Below are 27,745 nucleotides of genomic sequence, written 5' to 3'. Positions count from 1 at the left end.
CCCATCTACGCTAGTCTTATTTGCACGTTTGCCCCATTTCTTATCCGTGTACCTGTCCAAACACTTTTTAAATGTTATTAATGTACCTGCCTCCATCACTTCCTCTGGCAGCTCAGTCCATATACTGACCACTGTCTAGGTGATAAAGTTGCCTCTCGGGTTCCTGTTAAGTCTCTCCCCTCTCAAATTCAACCTATGCCCTCTAGTTCTTGATTTCCCAACCCTTGGAAAATGACTGTACATTGACCCTATCTATGCCCCTAATATTTTTATACATTTCTATAAGATCGCCTTTTATTCTACTATGTTCCAATGTAAAAAGGCCCAACTTGCTCAACGTCTAAGTAATTCAGTCTGCTCAAGACCTGGCAGCATCCTCTTAAACCTCCTCTGCAGTCTTTCCAGCTTACTTGCATCTTTCCTATAGCAAGGCAACCAAAACTGAACATAACTCTAAATGCAGCCTTAACCAACGTCTTGAACAACTGCAACATAACATCCCGATCTCTATACTTAATGCCCTACTTGTAGACCAGAAGCCTTCTTCAGCATCCTGCCTACCTGTGACAGCACATTCAGGAAACCATGTACAGTACTCTCTGTTGTACAATGCTTCCTAGGACACTATAATTTAATGTAAATATCCTACCTTTTTTTGGACTGAGATCCTTTGGAGTATGCAGGCCTCTCCTTCAGATTTTCTACCAGTCTTGTCACCAGTACAATCTCCTGTGCGGTGGTGTGCTGGGACAATGGCATCAACAACACGGGTGATGCCAACAGGCTCAATAAACTGATTAGAAAGGCTGGCCCTGTTAGAGGAGTCAAACTGGACACACTGGAGGCTGTGGTAGAACAAAGCACCCTATGGAAAATCCTGCCAATTCTGGACAATGTTTCTCACCCTCTGCATGCCACCTTGCTTGAACAGAGGAGCGCTTTTTGTAATAGACTAAGACAACTGTGCTGCTCCAAAGAGCGCTATATGAGGTCATTCTTACCCTTGGCCATTAGGCTCTATAATGAGTTAACCTATAGCCAGGGAAGTGATGACCCCTTCTGTTAGACTGCTTGAGGTAAATTATTTTTTTATTTCTTACTTTTCTTCTAATATTTGTAACGCTACTGTGACGCTGTAATGTCATTTGGGAGTGATAAAGCATCTATTTTCCCAAAGTAAGACAGGTAAACAAAATTGTTTATTGGACTATAGATAGGTATTCAAAATTATGAGGGGTATAGGTAGGGTAAATACAAACAGGCTTTTTCCACTGAGGTTGGGAGAGACTAGAACCAGAGATCATGGGTTATGGGTGAAAGGACCCGAGGGGGAACTCCTTCGCTCATAGGGTGGTGAGAGTATGGAAGAAGATGCCAGTGGAAGTGGTGAATGCGGATTCAGCTTTAACGTTTAAGAGAGACTTGGATAAGTGCATGGATGAGAGAGGAATGGAGGGCTACAGTCCATGTGCAGAGTGAAAGAACTAGGCAGAATAACAGTTCGACATAGACTAGATGTGCCAAAGGGCCCACTTCTGTGCTGTAGTACTCAATGTAACTCCTCACACTGGTCAAAATTAAACTTCATTTGCCATTCCTCAGCCCACTTACCCAGCATTGTAAATCTTGATTGCCATCTTCATAGAGTCATAGAGAAGTACAGCACAGAAACTATCAACAATGCTGTCAACAGTGTCACCTGCAAATCCACCGGAATTAATGTTCTATTTTTCCGTAGGATACATCTTCTGGGAGTACAACAGGCGGAGAGAGTCCGACTGAACATCAAGACGACTCGTCACAGGGAAAGCATACACCCAAAGAAAGAGGACCACGTGCACTGAAAGATGCAAAACGCAGTGTAACACCCAAATCAGTTACTGGGTACAAGGTAGAAGATAAGAGCCCCTGAGACTTCCTTTCTGATGAACCTTTTGCTGATTTTTATTTTGTTCTGGGTAGAATGGGTCAGCCTGTACTTGCCTGAGTCCACTAATGCATCTTCTGCGTTCTGCTTCCTTACCTTCATACTGTTTTGTTCTACCTGAGGCTTACTGGTGAGGCTGATTGCATTCTTTCTCCTATTGGACTTGTAGTAAGCTTGTGTTTTACCCAACTGGAGCTTGCTATACTCTTCCTGCTGAAGCTGCTGCTCTCTTAGTCCCTGTGTACTATGTGACAGATTTAATTACTAACATTACGGTTATTTGATTCTATTGATAAAAAGGGTACTTTATATAAAAGGTCAAAGTTGTATTTTTGACAACATTTTTGAAATGCAAATGTTTTTACTTTACATTGTCACATAGCTTGGCAGTTTTGCATGTTTCTCCAGCTTCACAAATTCCCCTTGGGCGTTTTAGGCTGGCTTATTTTATGTAAGTCAGTGTTCATGGAGAACAATTTGCTTTGGAGTGAAGTTGGACTTCTAGCACTGTTGGGTTGTTGGATTCAGATTGACTGGCACTTGGACTAAAACCAAAGCACATTGTACACTGACGTGTCCAGAGGCCATAAATTCAGATTGGCGGCTTGTGTTTTGGTGAAACAATACTAGATTGACCCTCCTTATTAAAAAAACGTTCCACTGAAACCATATTTTAGAAACATTACTGCCCTTTGAGTCTTCACAGAATTATCACTACATGGTATGTGTAAGTGAGGATTCACTTCATGGTTAAGTTTAATCGTTCACTGCAGTCATCGTATTGGTCTGCTTGCTGAAGGGTTTGAAATTAAATCTAGATCATATGTTAATGTCTCTTGTACTTGAGTCTGGAAAGTTGTTGCAAACCCCTTGGCAGCTTTACAGAAGGTTGAACTTTGCAGCAACTTTTTTAAGGGCCTTGGGGCAGCAGAACAATCAGGATAATCATTTTACAGGCATTGAAAGCCATTGTGAAATGAAACTGGTTACCAAATGGTTCAGATGTTTCGGTGCCAGGGTTCAGAGCTGCTTTCATGTTAACATCTCAGCACCTTAAGTGTTGATCAGAAAGTGGGAGATAATGAATAAGACTAGGTATGGTCATCAGATTATTTCATTGTGAGGCCGTTATCTGTAGCCCAGAATGAGGTTACTTGGAAATATTTTCCAAGGTGTATTTATCATTGTCGAAGATGCCAAGATCAACATCAGTGATTTGCAAAGGAAGATTAACTGCTTTTAGCATTATGGTGTTCATTAATTTAAATGGATTATTGAAAATGTCCATACATTATAGCAACCTCTAGAACATGACTTAATGTCAAGGAAAGAAGATATTGAATCTGTTAATATATATTCTGTATATTACTCTAAATGCAGATGGATCTTTGCCACGGCTAAGTTAGCCATGTCTGTGTCTTGCTGAGCCACGTGGAGCATCCCATTGTACTGTCTCCCACATTCCTTAGAATTTCCATATTTGATCGCAAGCCTGTGTTAAGCTACCAGATGTCCACAAGGGCCAGAGTACGAGTGAGTGCTTTAGTTTCAGTAGCCTGAGGCTGGGAGAGGGCAGGAGGGGACCAACTGATGGTAGAGAGGGCGACATGTCCAACAGAGACCTCCCTATTCCAGTCAATAACCTTTGAATAGCCGATTGAATTATAAGCACAGAAACACCATCTCCTAATTTGTCCATGGTACCTATCAATTCTAAACCCACTTGCCTGTGTTTGGCCCAATTCCCTCTAAACCAAGGGATCCCAACCTTGGTTAATGGTATTGGTCCATGGAATAAAAAAGGTTGGGAAGCTCTGCTCTGAACCATTCCCATCCATGTACCTGTCAGCATATCTTTTAAAGGCTGTGCTGCCTCTACCACTTCCTCTGAGAGCTCATGTACAGCAGCCACCCTCTGTGTGGATAAGACTGCCCCTTTAATTCTTTACCCCTCCACCTTAACCAAAGCTCTATTAGCCTGAGAAGGGGACACTATCTACCTCACCTGTGCTTCTAATAATGTAATAAACCTCTCGAAGGTCATCCCTCAGTTTTCTTTGCTCTGCAGGAAACAAACACAGCCTACTTAGCCTCTCCTTAAAACTCAAACTCTCCAGTCCAGCCAACATTCCCGTGAATCTTTTCTGAAACAAACCCACCCTATCCAGTCTCTCCTTAAAACTCAAGCTCTCCAGTCCAGCCATTGTCCTGAATAAGTGTGTCGGCCTGAAACGTCGACTTGTTTACTTTTTTCCATAGATTCCGCCTGACCTGCTGATTTCCACCAGTGTTTTGTGTGTGTTGCAATGGTCCCATGAATCGTTTCTGAAACAAACCCAGTGTATTCAGTCTCTCCTTAAAACTCAAACTGTCCAGTCCAGCTAACATTCCTGTGAGTCTTTTCTGAACCTCTATTGGCATAATCACATCCTTTCCAAACATAACAAGGTGTGGCCTAACCAGCAATTTGCACAGCTGCAATGTGACCACCGCCTCTAGTACTGAATGGTTTGGCCAAAGAAGGCAAGCATTCTGCACCCCTTCCTCGCCTGCTCTGTCTACTTGGGTTGCCACTTTCAAGGGACTGTGTATTTGTACCCCAAGGTCTCTTCTCAATAGCATTCTCCAGGGCCCTGCTATTCACTAACAGAAGAGATTCTACAGATGCTGGAGAGCTTGAGAAATAGACACAAAATACTGGAGGAACTCAGCAGGTCAGGCAGCATCTATGGAAGGGAATAAACAGTCAATGTTTTGGGCCAGGACCCTTCATTTAGACTGGAAAGGGAGGGGGCAGAAGCCAGAATAAGAAGGTGGGAGGAGAGGAAGGAGTACAAACTGGCAAGTGATAGGTGAGACTAAGTGAAGGGAAAGTGGGATGAAGTGAGGAGCTGGGAAGTGATGAGTGAAAGAGTTAATGGGCTGAAGAAGGAGGAATCTGATAGGGGAGGACAATGGACTGTGGAAGAAAGGGAAGGAGGAGTGGCATCAGAAGGAACTGATAGGTATTTGAGGAGAAGGAGTGAGAGGGGAACCAGAATGGGGAATGGAAAAAGAAAGAAGAAGGGAGGGTGGAGAAATTACCTAAATCGATGTTCATGCCATCAAGTTGGAGGCTACCCAGACGGAATGTGAGTTGTTGCTCCTCAAACTTGAGATTGGCCTCATTGTGGCAGTGGAGGAGGACATTGACAGACATGTCAGAATAGGAAAGGAAAGTAGAATTTAAATGGGTCAGTAGCCATCATTTCTGTTCTCCTCACCTGCCCACCTACTCCCCTTTCTTCCCTGGTCCACGGCCCTTGGCTATCAGATTCCTTTTTCTTCAATCCTTTACCTCTTCCACTCAACCACAAAACCAATGATGTATCCAATTTGCTATCTCACCCTGAATCCTAAATATTCTAACCTTCTGAACCAGCCAATTGTGTGGGACATTGTCAAAAGCCCTGCAATGGTCCTTGAAGACAACATCCACCATCCTCTTTGTCACCTCCTTGAAGAAGGTCAATCAAATTTGTAAGATCTGATCTCCAACAAACAAAGACATGCTATCATTAACCAATCCTAGTCTTAGAACTAAGAATAAATCCTATTACTCAAAATCACTTCCAGTAACTTCCCCATCACTGGTATAAGGCTCAGCAGTTCCCTGGCTTGTCTTTGAAGCCCTTCTCAAAGGCACAACATTGGCCACCCTCCAGACTTGTGGTCTTTCCTATGACTAACGAAGATAAAAATCTCTTCCAAGGCCCCAGCAATCTCCTCCCTTGCTTCTCGTAGTATCCTAGGATTTATCCACCTTTATAAGCTTCAAGACCACCTTCCTTTGTACTGTTGACAAATTTCAGGATGTCACTCTACTTTTCCCTACCTTCTATATCTTTCCCCACAGTAAATGGTAAAAAGACCTCAAGGTTTCATCCATTTTCCGTGACTTCACCAATCTGTTACCACGTTGGTCTTTGAGGAAACTAGCTGTCTTTCCAAGTACCTTTTTGCTGTTAATTTACACAAAATCTTTTAGAATTCTCCATCATCTTATCTGCCAGGGATATCCTGTGTCCCCTTTTAGCCCTCCTACACCGTAAGCATACTCCTAGGTTCTTTGTAGTCAAGGGATTTGCTTGATCCCGACTTCCCATTCCTGACTTACATAACTTTTTCCTCACTAGAGCCCCAATAACCCTTGTCATCCCAGGGTTTCTAATCCTGCCAGTCTTGACTTCACTCTGATAGGAACACACCGGCCGTGAACTCTTCCTGAATCACCTTTAAGAGCCTTCCACTTAACCAGGCATCTCCCTCTTCCATTCAAACTCTGAATGCAAAATGGGATATCATTTATGAAAAAAGAAAGTGGGAAAATCTGGAGGGAAATTTTCAGATATTTGCTGCATTTTTGCCAAAATCCAAACAGAAGATTGTTGGCATTTGGCACATTTTGAGAGCAGTATAAATTGGCATTAATTTATTTTTTATTTGATAAATATTCACATTTTACCTTTTACACTAAACAGCCACAGTACCCTATGACATTTTTCCTTGGTGTCAAATGTTACATTTTTTAGTGCTTAAACATTTATTTTTAAATGTAAAGCTTTTACCAAGATGTTGCTTTTACGCAAGGTTATGGGACACTGAGATGTCAGGAGATAATTTCACTCCTACTGAAAAAAGGACATCTGACATTCTAAACAACAGGAATTCTGCAGATGCTGAAAATTCAAGCAACACACAACTTTGATGTGTGTTGCTCTGACATTCTAAAAGTTTGTTTGTTCTAATATTTAATTAAACAGTGGGAGTGACAGACTTACTGCCTTGATTTTGGGCACAGGATGACACTTTTTTGATTTTTCCTTTGAACCGTGCCACCTCCAAATACACCTGAAGATTATAACTTTTGATTAACAAATAGCCTTGGAATTGGAATTGCTTGCCTCAAAACTGTGGCAGGAAAACAGTTTGTCTGAAGTGGCGCCTTGTGTTAGTAATTACTACAGTTTCACACCACTGTTGGTTTTTATGTATCTCCATTAGCCCACAGGACAAGCTTGAGCCAAGAAATCTGTTAATAACATTTCCCTCTGCCTGAGGAGAATGTTTTGTTCTAATTCAGAGTGTAGCATTGACCTGAACTTGGTTTTCCAGTTTTCTACGCAAACTGTATTTAAACATTAATGTCCTGTACAGAACAGGGCGCTACAAATGTGAATTTAAGAGTTGAATGTTATTTGAAAAATCTTTGTGGGGCAATGGGGTGAGGGGTGGGGTAAATATGTATCTTTTGTCACTCACGCTAAATTTTCACTGTCAATGGAGATGGATGTGTGAAAATGAGTAGAACACTAGCCAGTCCTCATCACTGCATTCTGTGCTAGCAGCCAGACATACAGTTTTCTCCCTGAATTTGAAATAGAGACAGTAACTTAATTGACTAAGGTTTAATATTCCTTTTTCCTTTTCAGCTGTGGATTGCTGAAGGAGCATCAATGTAATGTTACTTTATGATGGCATTGTAAGCAGTATTTTGAAATGGGTGTTCCTTATTTAAATTATTTGACTGGTTGCCATGAAACAATGAGCTAAATTTATACAGTGCTCTTCCCAATGCACTTCTCAGCACGATGGTTCGATGAAGAATACATGTAATATTAGGACAGATTTCATCAGAACATCACAGAAAAGGGTGGTAGGGAGGAAGGAAAGAGTTTTAGGGAACAAATTCCAGAGCTCCGGGCTTTGGCAGCTGTTGGCATTAACGGAGTGCTTAAATTTGGGAACTGAGGATTTGTATTCAGTTTGAATAACTACATTTGTCTACTGTTCCAGTTTGGCACAGGAAATGGTTATGAAACACTGCGTCCTTGTGCTGTCACAAGTTAGTTAATGGTTAATGTTGCCGTGCTGCTGTGCACAAGGCAAAGAAGTCCCAATAGCCAGTCTCTTTACTGATCTAGATAGCTGGTTAGTAGTTTTGGATATTATAACCAGAATGCATTAGGTGTGTTGTTCCGTAGTTTTTGAAGTAAAATTTGTAAGGAGATGCTGCGATGCTGAGGGAGATAAAGTTTTTTTTCCCCAATAGTAGCACGTAACCTTTCAGCCTGCTCTCACAGCTTTCAGCAGGTCATCGCTTCAAACCCCGCACTGGGGCCGGAATGCATAACCTTGGCTGATGCGAAGGTGTACTGCTTTGTCTGAGATGCATGAAATGGTTTTCTGTGCTGCGGGATTATTTACCACTTAACATTTTATATATTTAAAAAATATTGGCGCATCATTGACACGTTGGAGAATACTCCAGTGTGTGTCTCTCACAGCCGCACGCTAGCAACTTGTGATGAGTGAAGCTGTGGAGGGACTACGGACCAGGACTGGAAACAGAGTGGAAACAGAACAGTGTTGGGAAAGACAGCATCAGAAGATTGAAGGTTAAAGCATAACGTAATGATTAAATTACTAAATTGGTTTATTATTGTCACACATACTGAAGTTCATGAAAACTTGCATATAGTTCATACAGATTATGTCACTTTCCAGTGCATTGGAATAGTACAACATAAGACACTGACTATGCAGAAGAGTTACAGAGAAAGTGTCAATAATTGATTTCTGCAGCTTCAGGTAATTTTTTCCTCTCCCCCTTCCCTCCTCTTCAGTTCTCCACTCTGGCCTCCTGCCTCTTCTCCTCACCTGCCCCAGAGCACCTCCAGTGGTCCACTCTCCTCTCCTATTAAATTCCTTCTCCAGCCCTTTACCATCATCACCTCCCTGCTTCATATTTCATTCCCCCTTCCCTGCCCACCCAGCTTCACCAATCATATTCTATCTCCATCCCCCTTTCCCTACCTTCTTATTCTCGCATCTTCCTCCTTCCTTTGGCCTGAAATGTCAACTCTTATTCATTTCCATGAAGCTGCCTGGCCTGCTGAGTTCCTCCAGCATTTTGTGTGTGTTACAGAGATCATGCATCCACGCAGATGGACATGAAATGCAAGGTCATAACAAGACTTCTGTTTTGGAGATTGAGTTGAAATCCCAGCATAAACTCCGAAATTGCCAGATTGTTGTAGAAATGGGTGCTAACTCTCTATCACAGTTTTTTTATTTAATAAGATCCATTTAAATTTCCCAAATGTTTTTGATTTTGGCTTGCATCTCCAAGTCTGCAGTTTTGGATACTTACTGTGTTATTCTGTAAGCGTCAGTCCCACACTGTAGCCTTCCCAATGCTGTTTTGTTCGCACTCTCCTCGCACTCCTCATCCACAGTTCCTCCTCACTCTTGTATCACAACTTGTTATGGTACACCCTTGCAGGAGACACATTTGAGTACTCTCCAGTGTTTATCATAAAAGGAAATTTGCCATCTCTGTACGTTCTAGCCTGTGAGTGTCTTCGGATTCATAGCAATGTAGATGGCTCCTTGCTGCCCTCTGAAATGGCCTAACAAGCTTTCAGTTGGAGATAGTTGGGTAATAAATGCTGATCCAGATAGCAATGCCCACATCTTGTGACTAAATATATTTGGAAAAAGTAGCTGGACTTAATCACGAATTACTCTGGCACATTGTAACCATAGGTTCCAACCATAGACAGAAAATTTCTGAAACACGAGTCCCTTGTGAAGTCACATTGCAAATGTGAAAGTGACTTGCTGAGCTTCGACAGAGCTTTTGAGAATTTCAGTTATAGTTTATACATCTGTGTGTTATTATGTACTTTCAACTTACAGCATTAGCATTTTGTTCTTGGCCATTGTAAGTGCAGTATTATTAGGCTACAAGAACATGACATTAACTTTCTAAAACTCTCAGCACTAAGTAACATTTCTCATTGCCATCTGTCACACTGCACTTTTTCAAACCAGACTACATAACCAACACAGGTACAGAATACTTCAATACCTTGCATCCTATGCATATAAGCACTTTTTAAAAAAAATATGTAGCTGTTCATGTCTGTGTTGATGGCTGTAGAATGATCATAATTTATTGATCAGTTTCAGCTAAAATTTCAGAACTTGGAGAGAAGCTGAAAAAGAAGGTTACAACCAAACTGAACTGTTCTTTCTGATATCGCTGAGGGCTGCTGCACCGGCTATCAGTATAGTCAACCGTATAATGTTTAATGTTTAGACATTGGGTTTTATGTCAGTTTTCTGAAAAATAAAATGTAGATGAGTAATCAGAACTGTAAAAAGATATAGTTGTTTCATTGTTTGAATAGTTTCCAAACTGTAGAGTTAATTTTATAGTGTGATATTTGAGAGGTACTGTTTCAGTTCCACAGCCTCTAGTTGTTACCAAATTTTTGATGTAAACTTTTAACATCTGAACTACTTTTTTTTAATAAAACATTGAGCCGATTTTAAGAGTGCCTCTGTCATCTTTTAGAAGAGTGAATAGTAGATAAGCCTAACATAGACTATCAACAGCCCAGAATCAGTTCTTTTGGGTGACTTGCATTAATGTTGAGATGGCGGCAGTACTAATAGTGTACTAGAATGTGAATTATTTAGTGTAAATTATTTGATTTACCGGGGATAACTCGTGAAATCAGTTTACTGATCTTTGTCTTACGTATGTGCTTGACAAGTTTTTGAAGTGGTCTCTGTTGACAGCTCTGGTCAGTCAATGAGTTGAATGCAGTATGGTGTATATGTCTGGGCTCACAGCAAACTTCCAATATGTAATTAACAATTAACAATTTTACACAGAAAATTTTCCTTAGAGAGCAGTGGAAACAAGTTATGAAAAGTCTTAAGAGGGGTTTTGTTTTCTCTCCAGAAATGAGTGCATGGATTGGAGGATGATGGCATACATTATGTTCTTCAGTCTTCAGTCACTTAGAGCAATGAGATTACCAGGCTTGATGGACAACATCATGATCTGATCCTGTCTACTCTCTCTTCGTATAGCACACTCAATTAACTACTTTTCAAATTTAAAAAAAATAAAAGATTTTCTTCAAGAATTTTTCAAAATTTGACTAACAAAACAAGCTTTTCAATTGCTTTCTCCCTCATACCTTCGCTGCCATTCAATATCATGTCTGACATTGCAGATCAAATCCACTTCCCATCACTACATACCTCTGATTCTTTAATGTGACTGCCTCTCACTCTTCTGTACGTCAGAGAATATTGGCACATTTCTATTTTCATCTGTTCTCAGGAATTAATCTAAAGCCAGTGTTTCTTGCCTTTGCTTTGTCCATATTCCAGTGCTCTGTTTGCTGCCTCAACCGCGTAAACGCAGCAATTTCTTACCTTACACTAAACCTCATGCAATGAAATACAAATTGTTTTCCTAAATGCTTAATGTATTTGGCTTACTTTATTTTTATTTAGAGATTCGGTACAGTAACAGGAACTTCCAACTCAACGAGCCCATGTTGCCCAATTACACCCATGAGACCAATTAATCCACTCACCCATACTGTACGTCTTTGTAACGTGGGAGGGAGCTGGAGCACCAGCAGTAACCCACGCAGTCATAGGGAGAGCGTACAAATCGTTACAGACTGTGGCCGAACTGAACCCGCGCTGTAAAAGCGTTATGCTGCCTTGCCACCCTCAAATGTTTTTGATTCTGTAACGCTTGTACAAAGGTGTCCAAAATCCCTCTGAACTTCCTAGTCCCATACTTCTAAATTGGAGCAATCAGTCTGTGATCCTGTCATTCCACTAGCGAGTGTCTAGTTAAGTCAACTCACAACCAGTTTCTACTTGAATGGGAAATCACTCGGTGATTCTAAATGCAGTAGGCTCTCTGCGTAGGAAAAAACACAATACTGAATTTGTTTCCAAACGAGTATCTTGGTCACACTAAAAAAAATCTTATGGTATTTTATGTTATTTCCAATATTCCCGCCAAGTTCTTACAATACTTCGCATATCATATTCCATCTGCTACCTTTATATCTCTCTGTTATTTTATAAATCGTTTTTTTTCTTTACTTCTTCTTCATGTTATACCTTCCTACCAGCATTAGATAACTTACATTTCATCCTCACATCTTTATAGACTGTAAGTAGCTGAGCCCTCGGCTCAGATTCTTTTAATATTCCACCAGTTACTCTTTGCCATGCTGAAAATAACCTGTTCATTCCTACTCTGTCTTCTAAGCCTGAACCTTAGTGTAGCCCAATCACGAGCACATCCCATGTGGAACAGTCTTAAACATCCTGGATTAAGAAGGGTAAAATCAATGGAGTAAAGATCAGTCCTTTGACTCATGTTATAAAGTTATCTATTTTGTAAGTCGGGTTGTTCTAAGAGGGATGAGGAGAATAAACTTGGTGCATTTTATTAGTTTCTTCACAAGATGTGATAGTCTAATGATGCCATTCACCTTTGTCACAGTTTTATTAGAAATGTTAAACCATGTATTACTCCTGTTGTTAAGGTGGTTAGGCTCAACACTTTACTTCTTCTCCCTCTGTGAGATCATGTGAATTTATAAATACATATACATTGACTTTAAATGCTGTTGGTAACAGAAGTGTGCTGGCAAACACATGCTTGTAGATTTTTGCTTCTTGATCTTAAAAAAAAAGCCTTTCTTTTGCTTATGGTAAAGGTGATGCAAACATGAAGGATATAAGATGTTTCATACACATGCAATTTATATCTGTGCGCTTTTGCATTTTTCAGAAAAAAAATTAGTTTGGGAACAAAAATGTATCCAAGTATGTGAATTTCGTTATAATGTTCCAAAAATGTTCTTATTTTCCTCTACGAATTCCAAATTAGTGTACAGTATCTGAATTTTTGTCACTATTCATTGTAGAGATCTTTGTTTTATTAATTACAGTTTGCTAGCTAAGTAGCTCAGGCTGTTTAGCCTTTCCCAAATCTTCCTTGCAAAGATTGTATAGATTATGCTTATTCTGTCTATGCATGCTCTAAGTATACCATTTTCTTATTTTTTAGTATGTGCCTTTAAATAGTTATCAATATAATCTTTACGGTAGATACACATTTAATTTAGATTTGCTGGTTTGTATTTTTACATCCAGAAGAAAGAAACTCTTTTAAAGCCTGGATTCTCTTTGCTCCTGTGAGCCCTTGCTCTGTGTTCTGGTCTACTAGGTTCAAGTGACATAATTTTTACAGTGCTGTTCTAACTATTGCCCTTCCAGCCTAAAAGCATTCCAAATGCAATATGTGGGATTTGTCTAAAGGGTAGAGAATCCAACAAGAAAAACAAACCTGAGGCACTCATACACTGCTCCCAGTGCGACAACAGTGGTAAGTTGGCCTGAATCAGCCGGTGAAATCATTCTGTCTTGAATGTAACATCTCCCGCACTTTCTTTTGCCTTGAAAACAACCATGTCACTGAACTGGATAACAAGGTACCAGTGTGATGACAGGGAGCTAATACTTCATATTACTCGTGATAAATCATGACCCGCCAATATCATCTTGATTACATGCGGTTTCTGGCAGAGAGGATGTGATGAAAGTTAAACTGCATTAGCTTTTTTCAAATTTTTATTTAAGGAACTAGTATTTAATTAAAGATGATACAGGTACAAAATAATAAGTCCTCAGCAATCTTTTTTTTTTGTATTTAACCATGCAATATTTTGGTAACCATATCACTAAAGTGCAAATGCTTTAACATTGCAAATGTATTTTATTAATATGGATCTAAAGAAGATGTTTCCACTTGTGGCAAGTCCAATACCAGACTTTTTAAATTTCTTGCTGTTAAACTGTTGTTTCCAATATTGGGGTATCTAGGACCAGAGGGAACAACCTCAAAATAGAGGGACGTCCATCTGGAACAGAGATGAGGAAGAATTTCTTTAGCCAGAGGATGGTGAATCTGTGGAACTCATTGCCACAGACAGCTGTGGAAGCCAAGCCATTGGGTGCATTTAAAACAAAGACTGATAGGTTCTTGGTCAGTAAGAGTGTCAAAGTTGACGGGAAATGGGCTTGAGAGGGAAAATAAATCGCCAGGTTTGAATAGTGGAGCGTACTCGATGGGTTGAATGGCCTAGTTCTGCTCTCACAGTATGTCCTATGGTTTTAAATCTTCTGAACTGAGGAGAGTGGTTAAAATGTGGATCACGGCACCAGAGGTTGTCGAGGTGAACTGCTCGTAGTGTAAATGGGCAGTATGTGAGCAGCATGAGGAGTAACAAGGTACGTTGACAGGGTATGTTGAAAGGGATTGACAAGAGGTTGTGTGTTGTCAGTTAGGACAAGATGTTCATTTGTGATAACATGGTCGTAGCTCAGGGGTTCCACGGTAGGGTAGCTGGTAGAGCTGCTGCCTAAAGTCTCCAGTGACCCTGGTTCAATCGTGAACATGGGTGCTGTCCATGTGAAGTTTGCACGCTCTTCCTGACTGACTGGTTTTCAATCAGTCAGGTGCTCTGGTTTCCTCTCAAAGACATGTTGATTGGTCAGTTATGAATTGCCTTACATCTGAGTAGAATCTAGCATTAGCTGGTGGGGAGAAATCTGGGGAAATTAAAAAAAAATTGGATCAGTGTAGAATCAGTGTAAATTAGAGCTTCAGAATCATTAGTCGTGAAATGTGTTACTTTATATAATACAAGTAAGTAAATAGTGCAAAAATGGAATAGTGAGGTAGTGTACATGGGTTCATGGACCATTCAGAGATCTAGTGACAGAGGGGAATAAGCTCTTTCTAAAACATTGAGTGTGTGTCTTCAGGCTCCTGGACCTCCTCCCTGAGGGTAGCAATGAGATGAGGGCATGTCCTGGGTGGTGAGGGTCAGGAGGAAATGAGTGGGTGTGCTGAGAGGCCTATTTCCAGGTTGCTAGACTCGAGCATAAACACTGGCATAGATGTTTTAGTCTGAACAGCCTCTTTCCATGCCTTAAGTCCTTCATAAATTCTAAAAGTTCAGGACAAATTTGTAGAAGTTCGAATTATTTTTTTTTTAATTGTAATTTCTAATGTAAAAGTCATTTGTTTACTGATCCTTTTTAAAAATAAGGTGCATGCTTTCTGAGTGGATAACTTGCTGATGTTTCCTTTAGGACACCCATCCTGTCTGGATATGGTTTCGGAGTTAGTGGCTGTAATCAAAACCTATCCATGGCAGTGTATGGAATGCAAGACGTGCATTGTCTGTGGTCAGCCACATCACGAGGAGGAGATGATGTTCTGTGATAAGTGTGACCGTGGGTATCACACCTTCTGCGTAGGAGTCTCTGCCATCCCCTCAGGTAATTCACACGAGGGCGGGGTATGGCAACTATTGATGTATGTAGGTTACTGTGAGTTGCATAATTGCAAACATTCCTCTGAACTGAAAATGTGATTAATGAAGTTGTTCAACAAACAAGAAACCTATCTTAAATTTTTGAGCAACATGCACCCAAAATGCTGGAGGAACTCAGCAGGTCAGGCAGCATCCATGGAGGGAAATGAATTAATGATATGTTGGGCCGAGATCCTTCAGCAGGACTTAATTTTCTGATTGGTAGTTGAGGTCTCCAAAAAAATAGTTCATGGCGACATTTTTGATTGGTGGGCCTCTAAAATTTAGTTCTTGGTGGCAAGGGCAGAGTTGTTTTATTGTGGAATACACCATACCTAATTCTAAATAACATAGTTGTGATCATTGTTGCAGTTTGTATTTGAATAACAAATGATATTAGTTAAGCAATATAATTAACAGAACAAATTAAAATTTTTTGCACATAAAACTTCACGTAAGTTTCTGAGTTACTGATAGTTCCGGCTCCTTTTTTGTTCCATATTTGGGCTGATGACGAGCAATTTTACAGGAAGCATTTCCTTAAGGTTATCATAGCCAGGGGAGGTAGTGCAGGAAGCTCCCACTATCTATTAATTGCTCCCAATGGCATGCCTCTCAAATGGCCTCTGACAACAAAGTCTAGCTCCTGGCCTTCATGTGGGCTTAGCTACTAAGCCCAAGGGAACTGTTTCTACTGACAGGAGAAGGGCAAAGGTGGGTTATTGGCACCCTGAAACCAGTCACATCGGGCAGATGATGCTCATCAGGTGTGGTTGGAGCTCATCTAGGAGAAGGAAAACTGATCTCAAACCTCCTCTGCCTTGCCGCTATACCCACTCACGGGGATGGCTTCAGGAGTAATCCCCAGGGAGAAATCCAGAGCTGGAGTCCCTAAGGCAGCCCTACATTGAGTTCAATGCTGACTGGAAACTCCTGCGACACCGCTGGTGCCAAACTGTATCGGTCTTTGCCATTCGTTTGGATTTGTCAGCTGTGTAGCGAGGGGATGTCTGCTGTGTGGGCAACAGCTTGTTCTCTCTATCGTACAGCACTGGCTTGAGTACTGGCTGATGTATCACGTGGACAGCTCGGGCTCAACATCCGTGGTTGACCCAGATCAATACTCTAAGGAAGCCAAGTTGATTGAGAGCCGATATAGAACGGCCTTCTCTTGTTATTGACTTCTTGTTCATGGTTTGTTCCCACTGATCCCAGTTTTAGGGAGAAGCTGGGTATGTGCATTGTATCTTTAACATCTAGTTTGAAGCATTCTTTCAAACCTTTTTCAGGTCGTTGGATTTGCGATTGCTGTTCAAATGTCCTTTCCAAAACCAAGAAGGGGTCAAGGAGAGGAAAGAACAACAAAGAAGGTTAAAAGAATTAATTAGTCCAAGGATGGTGGCCGTTTTTAATGTCGGTCAGTTAGCAGTGTCAGGTGCTTTCATGATCTCAGTGTGTTTTATAAATATACTTTGTACGGAAATTATTTTGAAGTAAATAAAACGACAGAATGAAATGGTGTCAGATGGTTGAGCAGATTTATTTTGGGAGACGTTGTGCTAAGCCTAACTGCATGAATTAGTGCCACTAATGGAAACTCTAGAGCAGTTGATTTACTCTCGATTCTGTTTCATCAATCAGACCATGTGTCCCTCAACATTGTTTCATCTGCTTTTACTCCATAACTTTTTGCTCTAATCTTTCAGTGTTGAAAGCTTCAATTATCCCAGGGAGATGGTCATATTTCTATCAATTCTTTTTTTTTTCCCCTATCTTTTTAAATCTTTTTATTGAATAAGTATACAAAAAGGTAAGCCATATAGGCACTAATACACTGTTAGAATATAATAAAATTACAGGAGATATTAATACAAAAAAAATAATACAAACAATGTAATTTAAACATAACATACCAAGGTAACATAACAGTATATTAATTTTTATGTATATATATCAATAGAGAAAAGGAAAAAAAAACCCCCCCAAAAAAACCCACCGTGCAACTAACTAAAAGCAAAGCAATGGGCTAACTTGAAACCAAACAGAGTTAAAAAAACTTAAAATCACGTCCTCAATCCCGACCTCCATTAAAAACAGTAAAAAAAAACAAGAAGAGTATATATTACATTAAATGAAAATATTGAATAAAAGATCTCCAGTTCTGTTCAAATTTATTTGAAGAGTCATAAAGATTGCTTCTAATTTTCTCCAAATTCAAGCATAATATCGTCTGAGAAAACCAAAAAAAGGTAGTTGGAGCATTAAGCTCTTTCCAATGTTGTAAAATACATCTTTTCGCCATTAAAGTAAGAAATGCAATCATTCTACGGGCTGAAGGAGAGAGATTACTGGAAATTTTAGGTAGTCCAAAGATAGCAGTAATAGGGTGAGGAGAGATATCTATATTCAATATCTTGGAAATAATATTAAAAATGTCTCTCCAAAAAGTTTCCAGAGTAGGACAAGACCAAAACATATGAGTTAAAGAAGCTATCTGCCCCGGACATCTATCACAAAAAGGATTAATATGAGAATAAAAGCGAGCTAATTTATCTTTGGACATATGTGCTCTATGAACAATTTTAAATTGAATTAGGGAATGTTTAGCACAGATAGAGGAAGTATTGACTAATTGTAAAATCTGACCCCAGTCATCCACGGAAATAATAGATCCCAATTCTTGTTCCCAATCTGACCTAATCTTATCAAATGGAGCTAAGTTTCATAATAATATTATAAATAATAGCCGATGCACCTTTCTGACATGGATTAAGGTTAATTATAGTATCTAAAATATATGTAGGAGGAAGCATTGGAAAGGAAGAAAGTATGGTACTTAGGAAATTTCTAACTTGTAGATATCTAAAAAAATGTATTCTTGATAAATTATATTTATTAGATAACTATCATTCTTTTGTACACTTGTGATTCCTTATGTCACCAACTTGACTCACCTTTCTACAGAGGAAGCAATTTCTTCCCACTGTACCTGTTATAGTTTTAAACATCTCAGGCTAAATAAAATTAAGACAATGCTATGCTGATCAATTATTTTTGAATTTACTACTTCATGAACTAACTTGAAGATCTTCCTCAAAGCCTATATATTTGGTCACCTTCCTCAGGTCTCAGTATCATTGACTGAGTCTCCTATTTACAAACCACCTTAACAAGATTTGCTAGCCTAACCACAATGTTAAATACATTGCAAGTAGATTCGTAGGTGCAGTTATCCCCACTCATTATCACATAGAACTGTACAGCATAGTACAAGCCCTTCAGCCCACGATGTTGTGTCAACATTTTAACCTACTGTAAGATCAATCTAATCTTTTTCTCCCCATTTCTTTCATCCATGTGCCTAGCTAAGAGTCTCTTAAATGTGTCTAATGTATCTGCCTCTGCCACCATCCGTTACAGTGTGTTCTATACACCAACAATTCCGTATAGAAGAACAACTACCTCTGCCATCTCCCATATACCTTCCTCCAATCGCCTTATAATGATTAGCCACTTCCACCAAAGGAAAATGTCACTGGCTGTACATTCAATCTATACCTCTTATCATCTTGTACACCTCTATTGAAAGCCTCCTCTCATCCTCCTCCAAAGAGAAAAGCCCTGGCTCATTCAACCTGTCTTCATAAGGATGTCCTTTAATCCTGGCAGCATCTCCTCTGCACCCTCTCGAAAGCTTCCACACCATTCCTGTAACAAGGTGACCAGAACTGAACACAATATTCCGAGTGTGGTCTAACCAGGGTTTTAGAGAACTGCAACATTACCTCATGGCTCTTGAAATCAATCCCCCAACTAATGAAGGCCAACAGACCAGATGTCTCCTTAAACACCCTTGCATGGCAGCTTTGAAGGATGTATAGATGTGAGCCCCAAGATCCTTCTATTCTCCGCACTGCTAAGAATCCTGCCGACCTTGTATTCTGCCTTCAGACCTGACCTTCCAAACTGAATCACTGCATATTTCTCCAGGTTGATCTTTAGATTATGTTCTATGGTTATCAGATCATAAGACCACAAGATATAGGTTAGGCCATTTGGCCCATCGAGTCCATTCCACCATTTCATCATGGCTAATCTATTTCCCTCTCAGCCCCTGTCTCCTGCCTTCTCCCTGTATCCTTTCATGCCCTGACTAATCAAGAATCTTATCAACTTCGGCCTTAAATATACCCAATGACTTGGCCTCCACAGCTGCCTGGGCAATGATTTCCACAGATTCACCACTATCTGGCTGATGAAATTACTTCTCATCTCCGTTCTATGAGGATGCCTCTCTATTCTAAGGCTGTGTCCTCTAGATTAGATGCCCCCACCATAGGAAGCATCCTCTGCACATCCACTGTTTTGTGGCCTTCCAACATTCGATAGGTTTCAATGAGATCTCCCCCTCCCCAATTCTTCTGAATTCCGGTGAATACAGGCTCAGAGCCATCAAACGCTCCTCATATGATAAGCCTTTCAATCCCGAAATCATTTTCGTAAACCTCCTTTGAAGTTTGTCCAAAGTCAGCACATCCTTTCTTAGATAAGGGGCCAAAACTGCTCACAATATTTCAATGAGGCCTCAACAGAGCTATATAAAGCCTCAGCATTACATCCTTGCTTTTATATTCTAGTCATCTCAAAATGAATGCTAGCATCACATTTACCTTCCTCACCACTGACTCAACTTGCAAATTAGCTTTTAGGGAATCCTGCACAAGGACTCCCAAGTCACTCTGCATCTCAGATTTTTGAATTTTCTCTCCATTTTTAGAAAATAGTTACTAGTTTTATTTCTTCTACCAAAGTGTGTACCATACACTTCCCGACACTGCATTCCATCTGCTCCTTTGCCCATTTTCCTAATCTGAGTAAGTCCTTCTGTAGCTTCCTCAAAACTACCTGCCCCATCCACATATCTTCATATTGCCTGCAAACCTGGCCACAAAGCCATCAATTCCGTCATCCAAATCATTGATGTGTTACGTAAAAAGATGCGGACCCAACACAGACCCCTCCAAAACACTACTAGTCACCGTAGTCAACCAGAGGAGGCTCCTTTTATTCCCACTCTTTGCCTCCTGCCAATTAGCCACTGCTCTATTATATTTCCTCTAATACCATGGGTTCTTAACTTGTTAAGCAGCTTCACGTATGGCACCTTGTCAATGGCCGTCTGAAAATCCAAGTACACAACATCAACTGATTCTCCTTTGTCTATCCCGCTTGTTATTTCTTCAAAGAATTCCAACAAATTTGTCAGGCAAGATTTTTCCTTGAGGAAACCATGCTGACTACAGCTTATTTCATCACGTGCCTCCAAGTATCCCTAAAGTACATCCTTAACGATCAGCTCCAATATCTTCCCAACCACTGAGGTCAGACTAACTAGCCTATAATTTCCTTTCTTCTGCCTCTGTCCCTTCTTGAAGAGTGCAGTGACATTTGCAATCTTCTGTTCCTCTGGAACCATGCCAGAATCAAATGGTTCTTGAAAGATCATTACTATTGCCTCCACAATCTCAACCCTGGGATGTAGACCATCTGGTCCAGGTGACTTATCTACCTTCAGACCTTCCAGTTTCCCAAGCACCTTCTTCTTAGTAATGACAACTTCACACTGTCTGTCCCTCCAACAGACTCAAACTTCCAAAGAAGCTTGTGTTTTCCACAGTGAATACTTACTCAGTTTGTAAACCATTGCCTTGTCCCTCATTACTACCTCTCCAGCATAATTTTCTAGCAATCCGATAGCTACTCTCGCTTCCCTTTTACACTATATATCTGGAGAAACTTTTTGTATCCTCTTTTATAATATTGGCTTGTTTACCTTACTATTCCACCTTTTCCTGCTTTATGATGTTTTTAGTTGCCTTCTGTTGGTTTTTAAAAGCTTCTGAATCCTCTAACTTCCCATTAATTTTTGCTCTATTACATGCTGTCTCCTTGGCTTTTATATTGGCTTTGAATTCTCTTGTCAGCCATGGTTGCATCATTTTACCTTTAAAATACATCTTTTTTTTTGGGATGTTGCTTCCAGATACTCCAGCCATTGCTGCCCTGCCATCATTTTTGCTAGTGTTCCCTTCCAGTCAATTTTTGCCAGCTCCTCTGTCATGCCTCTGTTATTTCCTTCCCTCCATTATAATTCAGATTTGTCTGACTCTAGTTTCTCCTTCTCAAATTGCAGGGTGAATTCTATCATATTATAATCATTCTACCCCCAAGGGTTCCTTTACCTTAAGCTCTCTAATCAATTCTGGTTCATTACACAACACCTAATCCAGACTAGATGATCCACTTGTAAGTCCAACAACGAGCTGCTCCAAAAAGCTATCTCATAGGCATTTTGTAAATTATTCTGTCTGTTCCAACTCTTTGTAAATCTTTTGCGGCAAACCATGCTATATACACATGACGGGTTTCTGGGATGGGGTATTAAAAGACTGGGAGTGTTATTGGTCAAAGATCAAATGAGAAGCCCTCATGAAGACAACCAAGATGTACAAGATCACAAGAGCATCAATATGGCAGGTTGAATGGAGGTAGATGAGGCTATAAATTTCCAGAATGAAACCATCTCACAAGAACAAGTGACCTGGGTTCAATTCTGCCTCTCTCTGTATAGAGTTTGTACATTCTCCCTGTGACTACATGGGTTTCTTCCAGTTGCTCTTTTCATCACACCATGGTTTTTTATGGTAATTAGTCTCATCGGTGTAATTGGGCGGAACAGGCTCATTAGATCAGAAGGGCCTGTTACCGAGCAGTATCTACAACTAAGAAGAGGCCAGGTGAGCTGATGTGTTCTGTTGTGTTTTGTCATTTTATAGTTGATGACCATGAGATACAGGAACAGAATTAGGCCATTTGGCCCTTCAAGTCTGCTTTGCCATTTCATCACAACTGAAGCAATTTTCCTCTCAGCCCCAGTTTCCTGCCTTCTCCCCATATCCCTTCATGCCCTGACCAATCAAGAATCTATCAACCACTGCCTTAAATATACATAAAGTCTTGGCCATCACAGCTGCCTGTGGCAAAGAATTCCACAGATTCACCACTGGCTGGCTAAAGAAATTCCTCCTCATCTCTGTTCTAAAAAGACTCCTCTCTATTCTGAGGCTGTGTCCTCTGGTCTTAGACTCTCCCACCACAGGAAACATCCTCTTTATCAAGGCCTTTCATCATTTGATAGGTTTAAATGAGAACTCTCCTCATTCTTCTGAATTCTAGTGAGTACAGGCCCAGGGCCATCAAGCACTCTTCACATGACAAGCCGTTCATTCCTGGAATTATTTTCGTGAACTCCCTTTGAACCTTCTCCAGTTTCAGCACACCCTTTCTAAGATAAGGGGCCCAAAGCTGTTCAAATGCTCCAGGTGAGGCCTCACTAGTGCCTCAACATTACATCCTTGCTTTTATATTCTAGTCTTCTTGAAATGAATGCTAACATTGCATTTACCTTCCTTACAAACAGACTCAACCTGCAAATTAGGGAATCCTGCACAGGACTCCCAAATCCCTTTGCACCTCAATTTTTGTACTTTCTCTCCATTTAGAAAATAGTCAACCCTTTCATTTCTTCTACCAAAGTGTATGACCGTACACTTCCCGACACTCTATTCCATCTGCCGTTTCTTTGCCCATTCTCCTTATCTGTCGCAGACTTCTGATGAGACAGTAGAAATCTTGGTCTTGGTTCTTTTGTTGTTCTGGCATCTTCAGAAAGTTTTGGCATCAGGCAGATGAGGGAGTGGGACTTTTGCCAGCACCTGTCTGTGAGGCTTTATCAGCTTTATTCCTAGTTCAGAATCAGGTTTAGTATCACTGACTTACTGTATGTCATGAAAATTGTTTTGCCGCAGCCGTACGGTGCAATACATAAAATGTAAATTACAATAAAAATATACAAATAGTTAAATTAGTGCAAATAGAGCAAAAATAGTGAGATAGTGTTCACTGATACCACTCAGAAATCTGATGGCAGAGAGCAAGAAGCTGTTTCTAAATTGTTGAGTGGGTGTCTTCAGGTTCCTGTACCTCCTCTCTGATATACTACTAGAGAGGAAGCATGTGGAGTTTCTTAATGAGGCACCACCTCAAAAATGGCCTTGTAGATGTTCTCGTTGATGGGGAGGCTGATGTCCACGATGGCTCTGAATCATTTTGTGAAATTCCACTTCTCAGAGTCATTAAGTTTCATGGGCCTCCAGGATCAATTCACTTGTCCAGTATGGCTGTTGGCAAATTCTCTTTTTAACCATGCCATAATTAACATGGTCAGATTTAACTGCCTTTAGTCTAGACCTCTCTAAGCTTCTTTGTCTCTCCCTGTTCTTTTTAAAACACTGCCACTTTGATCAGCCTTATGTTGTGGGTCGGTATCAAATTTTAATTTTTGATCTTTGGGTTGCTTTACTCTTTTAAAAGGTGTAAAGTCAGTTGTTGAGCTATTCAAAGGTTTATTTATTTATTATCAACATATAAAACACTGTGATTCTTCTTCTCCAGATAGCCACGAAACCAAGAAAAAAAGGCGGCAACACGATCGTCAACCTCCAAACCCCCTCCCCCACAAGCACAGAATACCAGAGTCAGAAGAAGAATTTGCAGGTCAAGTCCCCCTTCAGGACTTGTATGTTATTGGAAAATTATATGAGTTCTGCTTGCATTTTTTTCCAGAAAACAACGGTGGTCTGGCAGAGCTGCAAATATCTGCTCTATTGACAGTCTATTAAAGGTCCCTCTGTAATGGATTTTCTCATCAAAGTATCACTATTGGAGAAAAATATCACTTTTTTGAGTCATCCTATGTTGTTCCATTGTTAAATGAGATAAGCAAAACTTTGCAAGGCAGCTTTCCTCTATCTATTCCCTCAAATATCTCTGGACGTGTTCCATCTACTCTTGTTACTGCATAAATGTCCAAGTAGTTCAGCTGAACCATCATTTTAAAGATTAATTTGCGAACATTTACTTTACCATGCAAATAATTAGAAAAGCTTACAAGGCAACCCAACTACTGCTTGTTTTTATAGCATAAAGGAATTTCTCTGATACAAGTATTCCAGCTCTCCGATTTGAGGAAGGGCTTCATATTCTACACAAAAGGTCTTGCACATTTCTGAGTTTTTGGGTGCAAGTGAATCAGAATTAGAATCAGGTTTACTGTCACTAGCATACAGTGCCCATAAAAAGTATTCCCCCCCCCCGGATGTTTTCATGTTTTATTGTTTTACAACATTGAATCACAGTGGATTTAATTTGGCTTGTTGACACTGATCAACAGAAAAAGACTCTTTCGTGTCAAAGTGAAAACAGATCTCTACAAAGTGATCTAAATGAATTACAAATGTAAAACACAAAATAATTGATTGCATAACTACTCACTCCCTTCAAGTCAGTATTTAGTAGATAGTCATAGTCATACATAGATGCATCTTTGGCAGCAATTACAGCCTTGAGTCTGTGTGGATAGGTCTCTATCAGCTTTGCACATCTGGACACTGAAATTTTCCCCCATTCTTCTCTACAGAACTGCCCAAACTCTGTCAGATTGCCTGGGGATCATGAGTTAATAGCCCTTTTCAAATCCAGCTACAAATTCTCAGTTGGATTGAGGTCTGGACTCTGACTTGTCCACTCCAGGACATTAACTTTGTTGTTTTTAAGTCATTCCTGTGTAGCTTTGGCTTTATGCTTAGGGTCATTGTTTTGTTGGAAAACAAATCTTCTCCCAAGTCACAGTTCTCTTGCAGACTGCATCAGGATTTCCCTTATTTTGCCGCAATAATTCTACTTTCTACCTTCACAAGACTTCCAGGACCTGCTGCAGTGAAGCATTTCCACAGCAAGATGCAGCCACCACCATGCTTCACGGTAAGGACGGTGTGTTCTTGATGATGTGCGATGTTTCGCTTACACCAAACATAGTGTTTAGTCTATTAGCCAAAAAGCTTAATTTTGGTTTCATCAGACCATAGAACCTTCTTCCTTCCAGCTGACTTCAGAGTCTCTCTCAAGCCTTCTGGCAAACTCTAGCCAAGATTTCACGTGATTGTTTTCCAACAGTGGCTTTCTTTTTGCTACTCTGTTATAAAGCTGCAACTGGTAAAGCACCTGGGCAACAGTTGTTGTATGGGCAGTCTCTACCACCTCAGCCACTGAAGCTTGTAACTCCTCCAGAGTTGTCATAGGTCTCTTGCTGGCCTCCTTCACTAGTCCCCTTCTTGCACGGTCACTCAGTTTTTGAGGATGGCCTGCTCTAGGCAGATTTACAGCTGTGCCATATTCTTTCCATTCCTTGATGATTGACTTATCTGTACTCCAAGGGATATTCAGTGACTTGGAAATCTTCTTGTGTCCATCTCCTGACTTGTGCTTTTCAATAACCTTTTCATGGAGTTGGTTGGAGTTTTCTTTTGTCTTCATGGTGTATTTTTTGCCAGGATACTGACTCACCACCTTCCAGATAGAGATGTATTTTTACTTTCTTTTCAAATCTTTTTATTATTATTATCCAAAATTAACAAGAGTACATCAAAGTAGGCAACACTTACAATGTCTCAAGAAAAGAAACATTGTTTTAAAGATTGAAAAAATTTTGGTGACAAAAAAAAGAAAAAAAAACCCTACTAAGCAAGAAAAAGTGAGAAAAAAATCCTGTTAGGCATTCAACCCCAGAGCCATGCGTCATACAAAAAGCTTCTAAAGATAAACATCAAACCAGCAGCAAGAAAAAAATATATACCAAAAATTTACAATTAGGCCGTGGAGGAAATCTATCAATTAACTCAAATGATAGAATGAGCAAATGAACCTCACCTTTTCTCAAGATCAAACATAGGTTCAAAAGTTCGACTTCTAATTTTCTCCAAACTAAGACATAACATCTCTTGAGAGAACCATTGTGACAAAATGGGAGCTGATGTATCCTTCCACTTCAACAAAATGGCCCTCCTAGCTATCAATGTAACAAATGCGATAACATGTTGGTCAGACAGAGATACCGCAGATATTTTGAGGAATTATTCCAAAAATCTGTGAGGTTGTAAATTAATTTTAAGTGCTTTAGCAATTGTAGAAAAAACTAACTTCCAGAACTGTTCCAGTATAGAGCAGGACCAAAACATGTGTGTCAGTGTAGCTGTCTCAGTTTTACACCTATCGCAATAACTATCAACATTAGGAAACATTTTAGACAATCTCTCCTTTATCAAATAGTAACGATGTACCGTTTTAAATTGAATCAGTGAATGGCTAGCACAGATCGAAGAAGAGTTAACCAACTTCAGAATCCAAGTCCAGTCTTCCGTCATAAAAGTCAAATTAAGTTCCTTTTCCCAATCTTGTTTAATCTTAAATAAAGGATGCTTATCCCATTGTAATAGTAAATTATAAATTCTTCCAATGGAACCCTTCATCAAAGGGTTCATACTCGTAATAGTATCTAACAGGTCGGCATCCAATATGTAAGGAAAATTACTTAAATATTTTTGTAAGAAATGTCTAACTTGAAGGTATTGTAAAAAGTGTAAGTATGAAAGAGAATATTTATCAACTAATTGTTCAAAAGGCATCAGTCTATCTTCTTTAAATAAATCCAGAAAAGAACTAATACCTTTATTTTTCCAAAGTAAAACAATTGGATCACTTAAAGAAGGCTTAAAAAAGTAATTTCGATAGATTAAACTACAAAGTTTAACTTCTTTAAGATTAAAAAAAATTACGGAACTGCAGCCAATTTTGTAAAGAATGCTTAATCACAGGGTATAAATTTAAATTAGCAACTTTAGCTAATTGTACAGGTAAAGCAGCTCCCATAACGAGGTTAAATAAAACTATTCCACAGCTTTCAATTCTAAATCTACCCAAATTGGTCGATCATTCTTATCAACCCAGTGTAACCAAAAGGACAAATATCGCACATTAACAGCCCAGTAATACATTCTTAAATTAGGCAAAGCGAGACCTCCATCCTTTTTCAACTTTTGTAAGTGACATTTACTAATTCTTGGTCTTTTATTATTCCAAATAAAAGATAAAATAATAGAATCAATCCGATCAAAAAACTTCTTAGTCAGAAAAACAGGGATATTCTGAAATAAATATAAAAATTTTGGTAAAATCATCATTTTGACTAAATGGATGCGACCAACCAGTGAAAGTGTAAGTGGGTTCTATCTACTAAATTAATACTACATAGAATCTACCAAGGGAACAAAATTAGCTTTATAAAGATCCTTATATTTTTTAGTGATTATAGCACCTAAATATCTAAAGGAATCCGTGACTTTGAAAGGAGTATTATCATATATAGAAACAGATTCATTTAAAGGAAACAGTTCACTCTTACTAAAATTTATTTTATCAGATGTATTTTTACTACAATCAATTAAAACACCTTGAGTGCACACAGGTCTCCATTTAACTACTTGTGTGACTTCTAAAACTAATTAGCTGTACCAATGATGATTTGGTGTGTAATATTAAAGTGGGTAAATATTTCTGCAATCAATTATTTTGCATTTTATATTTGTAATTAGCTTAGATCACTTTG

At 39.6% G+C, this 27,745-nt stretch overlaps 1 protein-coding gene across 3 annotated transcripts in view; it reads left to right on the top strand.

The window, feature by feature from the left end:
* phf10 (PHD finger protein 10) overlaps positions 1-24,383 on the top strand; it is a 191,813-nt gene extending 167,430 nt beyond the window's left edge. Inside the window, exons 8-12 of one of the 3 annotated variants that reach the window (XM_072265830.1) lie at positions 1,739-1,891; positions 13,079-13,187; positions 14,960-15,148; positions 16,473-16,553; positions 23,698-24,383. In XM_072265830.1, coding sequence (XP_072121931.1) covers positions 1,739-1,891; positions 13,079-13,187; positions 14,960-15,148; positions 16,473-16,553; positions 23,698-23,924 — 759 coding nt within the window. In that variant the 3' untranslated portion in view covers positions 23,925-24,383. Of the gene's footprint in view, positions 1-1,738; positions 1,892-13,078; positions 13,188-14,959; positions 15,149-16,472; positions 16,699-23,697 lie in introns of those variants that run through there. The other 2 variants (XM_072265829.1, XM_072265831.1) reach the window with 2 other exon arrangements.
* Positions 24,384-27,745: the final 3,362 nt, after the last annotated feature.

This window comes from Mobula birostris, chromosome 8 (genome assembly GCF_030028105.1).
Source record: "Mobula birostris isolate sMobBir1 chromosome 8, sMobBir1.hap1, whole genome shotgun sequence".
NCBI lineage: Eukaryota > Metazoa > Chordata > Chondrichthyes > Myliobatiformes > Myliobatidae > Mobula > Mobula birostris.
This window is presented reverse-complemented; position numbering and strand designations above follow the sequence as displayed.